Here is an 8,084-nt window from a genome sequence, read left to right on the forward strand (position 1 = left end):
GTATTACAGAGGTCTTCAACTCCAGGCCTCGAGGGCCGGTGTCTACATGTGTCCCTGGTTCAGCACCTCAGATAGTTGGTCCAGAAGTGCATCAGCTAACTCCACCAGTCAGGAGGAGTTACAGAACAATGACCAGGAAATATTTCTGAAGATGAGCTACCAGTGTGTGTACTTTGTTTTTATTGAAAAGTTATGCATTTGTGTGGTTGCAAGCTGTGAAAAGAAGAAAAAGATATAGAAGTAAAGTTTAAGTATTCACATGTCATCATTACAATGTGGGTTTAGAAAACAGAGACAATGATTACAGTAGTCCAGGACAAAATGGGATTGATTTTCTTGCTTTAACATTACGCTAAGTTTTCATCCAGTCTGATTATTTACTATCAGGTCAGTCTCTATAATTAATAATTAATATAATTTCTATAATTTCTCCTATGGGATTAGTGAAGTATTGTTTTTTTTTTTTTACATAATCAGGCAAGCACTTGGCCTAGAGCGAGTGGGCTAGATTCCAGATAATTTGTTAAAAACATTTATCCAATACTGATCCCAAATACTTAAATAAAATCCCAAACTTTTCTTGCCCTGTTGGTAATAGAAGCCATGTCTTCCTTTTGGTAGGCCACTGTAATTTCTCTCCAAAAAGTTATAAACTGAATGATGTGGGGAAAGCTGCCAACCACTGATGCATTTTAACATTCCCCCATGCGTTGCCATAGTTATGCTCCTGGCATTCTGATGTCACAGAATGTGACATCATTCTGTTATGTGGTCAAGTTCTACATCACTGTTCAAGTACAACACAAATTCTACCCTTTGGTTGAGCAGGTCTTGTGCAAGCAGAATATCTAGGCGGAAAGCAGAAAATAGTGCATAAAGGTAACCATAATCGCATCGAAGCCAGTCAACAGTCACTCCTGCAGTCGATTAGTCATTCCCAGAGCAATGAGAAGCTTCTGGTTGAAGGCAGGGATCCTCTCCTTCTGCGGAGGCCAGTTGAGGACGCAGCTTGGACGCAGCATGCCTCTGCGGAGGAAAAGTGAGCGAGACAACTTGTAGTCGTGCACATCCTGCAGAAAAATCAGGACAACCGAGTCTCTGCTGGCTTCGATGACCTGTTGAAGTGCATGGTGGGCTTTAAATCTGAATAAGGGCAAGAAAAAAATCAAGTGGTGAAAAAGCTTTGAAGAGCGCAATTATAATTTTCACAAAAATGGATGTGCTTTAAAAGATACGTTATGAAATCAAGAAAGCGGTTCATACTTATTTTCTTCAAACAGTACTATGAGGTTGGTGTCAAAGTTTTCTAAATTTAGTCTGTGCTTAAACACACACCAATGACAAAGAGCAAGTTTTATTGAGCGTTAGAGAAATCCTGCAGGATTTGGCATCAAGCCAACACAGTGTTGGTCTGAACATAGTGGAGCCAGCTTACATGAGGCAAACAGAGTAAACTGACAAGAGTCTCTAAAGTTGCTACAGAAAACTGTTGTCATGTATGACTTTGCTACACTCCTTTATTTAATATATTTTTTGAAGGGGCAGTATTATGGGTTTTGCAGGCACATAGTGCCATTTTATAGCACAATCAAGTAAATATGTTAACTTCAGTTGTTCTAGAAATACTGTTTATATCAAATATGACTTAAAAGAAATTTGACTTTGATATTTAACACCTTCGTCTCTTTCAAAACTCTCTCTTTCTGAAACTCTGCCTTCAGGAGGTCATCACAACATGGCTCCTATTAACCCTTTAACAACACTTTACCAGTGCTGCACAGAGAAGTAGCTCCTATAATGAGCTCAGGAGATGTGCAGTTCCACCAGGTGTTTGCTAATTGCTGCTGGCTAGTCTGAAGGAGAAGATTGGGAGAGTAACAAGGGAGGCCTGAACTGTGAGGCAGTAGCTGAGAGACTGCAGCTCCAATGAAGAGTCCAACCTGGGCGTTTTGCACAGCTGACTGGTTGCCACGAGAGATTAAAAGATTTCTTAAACAGGCCTGAAAGGATCATAGCAACACTCTAGAAATAACATTATAACATGATGTAAAGCTCAAAAAGTCCATTTTACATGATACTGCCCCTTTAAATTCTTCTTCACATCAAATTTAGAAGATGAAGTTACTTTAAATAGCAAAGCTTTAGAATCTGTAGCTAGTTCCCCCAATGTGGCATAAATAAAAATGAGCAATGTGTGTTTGACTTACTGTCTACACCAGGGATCGTTGAGAAGACGCTCGGTCACCACAAACAAGATTTTTCTAGATTTTCTTATATTATTCACGATGGAGTCAGCCTGGAACATGCCGATGTCAGAATCTCGATCATCCAAGCAAAACCTGCAGGTTTCGTTCTCCAAAGGAACCAGTCGTCTCTCCACCCAGCGGGTGTCTTCCTCAGCGTGTATGACATAAGCGTCATATTCAAACTCTCTGCCCTCCTCCACTTTGGCGTCACTAAATCCTAATGTGCGATTGATCAATATGTTCCAGTAGAACAGGATCCTCCAGCCGTGGAATCGGTAAATAAGGGCAGTGAGAATCAGCATTAAAACGGCTGTGCTGTTCAGCACATAAAAGGCCTGGAATGGGGCCATGTCTTTGCAAGAAAGTTGGTCAAAGTCCATGATGGAGTGATTGAAGTAAAGTATGGGGGTGTTGCACATGTACTGGTCTCTGAGACCTGGCACACTAGCGTTAGTTTTGTTCAACCACGTGACAAACCACAGGATGCTCTCGCAGGTACAGTCGAACGGGTTTTTTCCCATGACAAGGACACTGAGGTTGCTCATGGGAGTTCTGAACACCTCTGGCCTGACAGAGGTGATAAAATTCTTCTCCAGACGTAAAACCTTAAGGGACGTAAGGTCGTCTAACACCGAGTCCCGTAAATTGTTCAAAAGATTGTTGCTAAAGTTAAGCTCTCTGAGTTGATTCAAATTCCTGAAAGCTTCTCTTGGGATCTCATCCATTCCATTGAAATCCATCTCAAAGCTTACCAGCCTCGGTGTGTGTTTGAGAAACAGGACAGGCCCACCAGGGTTTGCCGTCTTCCACAACCGGACTAAGTTGTTATGTTGGAGCTTCAGGACCTGGAGGTTCTCAAGCCCCTCTAACAAATTCTCTCTGATGTTCGCAATGTTGTTGTTGCTGAGATCCAATACAGTGAGGTTGGACAAAGGCCAAAACGGAGAGGAATCCTGGTTCAAGGTTTCGGCTTGCAGACTCTTTCCCAGCATCAGCACTCTAAGATCAGTCACACTGGCGAATGTCTGCGCGGTCAGATTAATTTGCTGGACGTTATTGCTTATGTGAAGCTCTTGTAACTGAGCAAGACCTTCCAATTCTTTGCCGCTGAATGTTTGACGAATATAATTGCGATCAAGAAGAAGAATGGAGAGACTTTTCAGACAGGAGAAGCTCCCGGGTTCAATTCCCACCAAAGCATTTCCTTCTAGGTTTAACTTTCTGAGGGGGGAATTGGCAAGAGAGACAAAAAACTTACTGGAGAGTTTTTTGCTTGTGAATATAGAATTGCTCCAGCTCAAGTCAAGATCTGTGAGACTCATCAGACCTTTGAAGGTATTCTCTGTGATGTTGACAAACGGAGTGTTTTGTAACACCAGGGTCTCAAGGTTGCTTAGTGGTTGAAACGTGAAATCCTCAATAACAGGGAGAGAGGGTTTCTGACTTTTCACCAGCGCTTTAGTCAGCTGTAGGTTTTTCAACATTTTTAAGCCTTTAAAAGTTTCTCGTGTCAGGTGCTTAATGCCGTTGCCAGTCAAGTTAAGAATCTGAAGTTCAGACAGCCACTGAAAGGAGCCATCTTCAATTATCTCAATGTTGTTGCCAGACAGGTCCAGAAGGGTTAGGTTTGTTTTCTTCAAACCTGAGAAGGTTTTGTTTGTCAGATGCGTCAGCCCGATGTTCCTCAGAGACATGGCACTGATCGCTGTTTCAGACAGCTCTGAACAGAGGTCAGATATGAACATGAAGCCCTTTCTGCTACCATTGAGGAATAACATACGCAGGCCTGGAATAGGCTTAAAGCAACCAGTCTCCAACTGCAAGGAACAAACAAAAACACACACACACACACCCCTTATGATGAGACAGGAATGGGGAAACAAAAGAGATAACTGAAATTTGAGTGCTACTACAACTACCAGTTCCAAATTTGACAACAGTATTTCAGTTCCCATTTCTGGGTAAACAACTTACTTTTTGTAGGGACACAGACGACATCAGGTTGATGACATGGAGGGGTGAATCCTTCAGGAAGGAGAAATCCTCACTTTTCAGAGTGTTGAAGTTATTGTGTTTGAGTTCTAAGGTTTCCAAGCTGGGCAGCTGAGGCTGTGAACCAAGACTGGCTGACTTCAGGTTGTTCATGGAGACGTCAAGATATTTCAGGTTCTGTTTGTCAGCAAAGGAGAAGAGAAACAGTAGATCATAAAATCTTATAAAACAAAAACCTGATGTTTTTATATAACGTTGGCGTATTTTAGCCTGGACCTAAGAAAACCTAAGACTGAATTAGGATTATTTTCCACCGCTGAATCCAAAAATGACATCCATTTTACTCAATCATGTCAGATTTTAATTCTAATTTCATTTTGAGAAATCTGATCTCCTGACTGAATTGATGACATTTTTGAACATTATCAGATAATTTCTGCTAATATTTCTCATCCAAAAAAGGTCTTAGAAGAAAAAAACAATTCCAACTGAGTGTATTAATTAAATGTTACAAACTTGTATTTCTGTAAATTGAATAATAAACACTGATAAGGGTAAGTACATGTGAATTGAACATTTCGTCTTCATTGTGTAAAATTCTCCGTCTCTTTTCTGTCTTGATGGAATCTCTCCTCCTGCTCATCACTCGTTGATCCAGATTCTCAGGAAACCGAAACATAAGTGAGAACAAGTCATGCATTTTGATGCTCATGTTGCTCCATAGTTCAGAAAGTTGAGCCGATTGAGTAAAATCAGTGTGACTTTTGGATTTTCACATCAACATGGCCCTAAAACAGTTGAAAAACTCCAGACAACTTTTTTGCTGTTGATGTATTAAGCTTCATTTTCTCTGAAATCTTAATATTACATACGACTGATGAAAAGGGATTTTTTAAAAATGCCTGTCTACAGGACAGTATGTCTATTTCTGCAAAGTTTCTGCACTCAGTACTTGGTCAGTGGGATGGAGAGAATTACCCGAAATAAGCAGTAGAAATGTATAATTGTTTGTCATGAGTCTGTGTATGACTTTCTTTGTTTCAACTAAAATAAACTGACTGGAAGTAAATTTGAGTTATTTCCATGGACCTGTACTTAACTGTGTAAGTTCTATTAATCTCCCATTTTATTTTTACCATCAACTATTAATAATCAAAACCTAAATCCGATGTACCTGAAGCAAGGAGAAGGGTTCTCCTTGCAGCTTTAACCGGTTGCTGGCCATATTCAGCCACGTTAGTTTGCTGCAGTATTTGAAATTCTCCTTTTGCAGTAAATGCACTTCATTATGCATCAAGTTCAGGGTCTGCAGCAGAGGGAGGTTCCTGCACAGGCCCTCATCCAGGGTTTTGATGCTGTTGTAGCTGATGCTGAGGTGCAAAAGTCCTGTGTATCTTTTGAATGAGTCTGGGGGAGCCGCTGTCATTCTGTTGTGAGACAAGTCCAGGGCGGTGATGTTGCCGGGAAGATCCTGAGGGACGGAGCTCAGGGTGAGGTGGCTGCAGTCTGCTCTGCCGTCTTGCACGCTGCAGGTAGCCTTCTGTATGGAGGCGGCACAGTAATACGGACTCACAGTGACGGTGCAAACAAGGATGACCCATGTCGGGATGCAGGATCGAGCTGCATGCAGCATTTCAAAGAAACTCTGAGGAAACAGAACAAGGCAGAGTGCAATGTGAAAAAGGTCCAGAAAGTGATTGAGAACATGAAATTACATTTAAAAAATAAAAATCTGTATAGAGTAGTGTTTTTTTTGTATGGTGCAATGTTATACAAATGCCATCTCAATGCATGTTCATAGATATATGCTACACAAAAATAACACATTTCCTCCAGAAAACAATGAAACTTTTCCAAGCTCAGATAATTGTTTAACTAAATGTGGAAGAAGTTCTGCAGACGTTAAGGATTTTCTGGTTTTTATTGTCCTCAGGGAAATAAAACCTGTCATAATTAAATAGGTCAGTAGCATTTATAAGGTCAGACCTTTTTATGTTTTTAGAGTGTTGTATTAACCAAGTGCAGCAAGTCTTGCTCTAACAACAGTTTATAGTACAAGTGCTGGTTCTGTATTAAACTGCATCTTGTTACATTTAGTTCATTGTACTTTCTGCAGAAGATACAGAACAATCAGAACAAGAACCAACCGTCTCAGAGACAGTTTCTACCCGATAGCAATAACAAAACTAAATGCAATCAAAAACAACCATTAATCATCATGAATGATGTATGTGAGAATGTGGCTGTTCTTATTTTTTAGTTTTTTTTGTTTTGTCTTTTTTTGTGTGTGTTTGTTTTTTTACCAGTTATTTGTTATTTCTTACATTGTGTGTGAATTGTGAGACAGTTATTTTTTGTTTTTAAGCATATGCACTGACTGACGGCACTTTTTAAATTTCGTTGTTCTTGTGACAATGACAATAAAGATTTATCTTATCTTATTTTACTTGTTTCCTTGTTTTAATCCTGTTGAAGTCTTTTGTCTTTGTGAGCATTAAATTTCCACCACCAAATAAGGAGAAATGTACAGCAGCGTATTAGGGTCATTGAAGTTAGAGGGAAAAAGCATTTTCACCAAAAGTGTTCTAGAAAAAAAAAAAAAGCTTGGATATTTCTGAGGTTGAAGAGTCAAAAATTTGCTAGAAAAAGCTCTGAAATTTTTAGGTTAATTTCAGTCATTTTCTAGAGAAAAAGATAGGAAATTTTGAATATTTCAATCTACAAGGGCCCTAGAAATAAATTAAAAAATTACAACATTTCTTGTTTTGGCAGAGGAGAAGGGGGCACCACAAAGCAAAATGCTGGGAACAGCCCTGGGTTCACCTCATATGAAGCTACACAGAATCCATTTCTCTGCAGATCAATTCTGCTTATAACAACACAAGATCACAACAGAACGAGACAGATACAAGACAATTCTAACTGTAAAGTTATGAGATCTTTATGAAACATCTAAAACTTCTGCAGTCTTCAGCTGAACTTTCCTGTTTACCAAAACTAATAACACAGCTTGAGTCATTGTTCTGGCTCCACCTGTGGTTTCAAAAGCGGTCTCACCAAATTTAAACCATCCTGACAATGTTCACATTGTCAGAACGATTCTAGTTTTAATCGATAGCCGCCTGCAGATCCTTACCGGTTTGTGTTTGTCTCGGTTTGTGACTTCAGACTGCTTCCTCCCTCACATCGTCGCCACGAATGTGCGCTGGATGCGTGCAGCGGCAATGCCTGAAAATAAGGAAATAGAAAAGGTCGGAATCCAGTTTCACTTCTATGCTTGTCTGGTGTCGTTTTTAACTATTTCGTGTCATAAAGTCCGAGTTATGGCTGGTCAGGTTGTTTTGCGTTCTAAATGTCCTCGTATTTGGTCAGGTTAGTTACAGCCGGTGTTCTGCGGTAGGTCAGAGTGGGACGTCCTGACAGAGAGGGCTGAACGTGGCTCAGGTTTTAGGATCCGTTTCCGATTGGAATAATAAAGGGCCATTCCGCTGCATTTCGCGACTCTAATCTACCCTTTTTCTGCTCTGGTTTGCAATTTAAAATATAATATAAATCTAAAATATCTTTTTCAAAAAGAAAAAAAAGTACTTTTAGGAGTAATTTTGCTGCACCATAATCTTTTTCCTTTTTAGTCAATGAATATTATTTGTAAAGCATTCTTTCTTTCTTTCTTTTTTTTTTTTACTTTTACTTGAGTAAAAATATATTGTAGTCATGATATTCTCACTTCACTACAGTTTTTTGGAACTCTGCTTAGAAGCCCAGGTACTTTAGCTCATAAATGTTTTTTGTTTTTTTTAAATCTTATTTATATTAATTCACTCTGTTGTACAAGAGCTTAAATAT

General features: G+C 39.6%; 1 protein-coding gene across 2 annotated transcripts; it reads right to left on the bottom strand.

Moving 5' to 3' along the window:
- Positions 1 to 425: 425 nt before the first annotated feature.
- Positions 426 to 7,762, bottom strand: tlr3 (toll-like receptor 3). Of its 2 annotated transcripts, none has more exons than XM_028018676.1 (5): positions 7,375 to 7,758; positions 5,413 to 5,883; positions 4,221 to 4,415; positions 2,208 to 4,063; positions 426 to 1,143 (listed from the first exon to the last, which is right to left on the bottom strand). In XM_028018676.1, exons 2-5 carry the CDS (start codon positions 5,869 to 5,871, stop codon positions 912 to 914), a joined length of 2,742 nt encoding a protein of 913 aa, XP_027874477.1. In that variant the 5' UTR covers positions 5,872 to 5,883; positions 7,375 to 7,758; the 3' UTR covers positions 426 to 911. The 2 variants fall into 2 exon arrangements, with proteins under 2 accessions (XP_027874477.1, XP_027874478.1); XM_028018677.1 differs by lacking the exon at positions 426 to 1,143 and adding an exon at positions 1,151 to 2,148 and having other exon boundaries at positions 7,375 to 7,762.
- Positions 7,763 to 8,084: the final 322 nt, after the last annotated feature.

The sequence above is a fragment of the Xiphophorus couchianus genome, chromosome 5, assembly GCF_001444195.1.
Source record: "Xiphophorus couchianus chromosome 5, X_couchianus-1.0, whole genome shotgun sequence".
NCBI classification, from domain to species: Eukaryota; Metazoa; Chordata; class Actinopteri; order Cyprinodontiformes; family Poeciliidae; genus Xiphophorus; species Xiphophorus couchianus.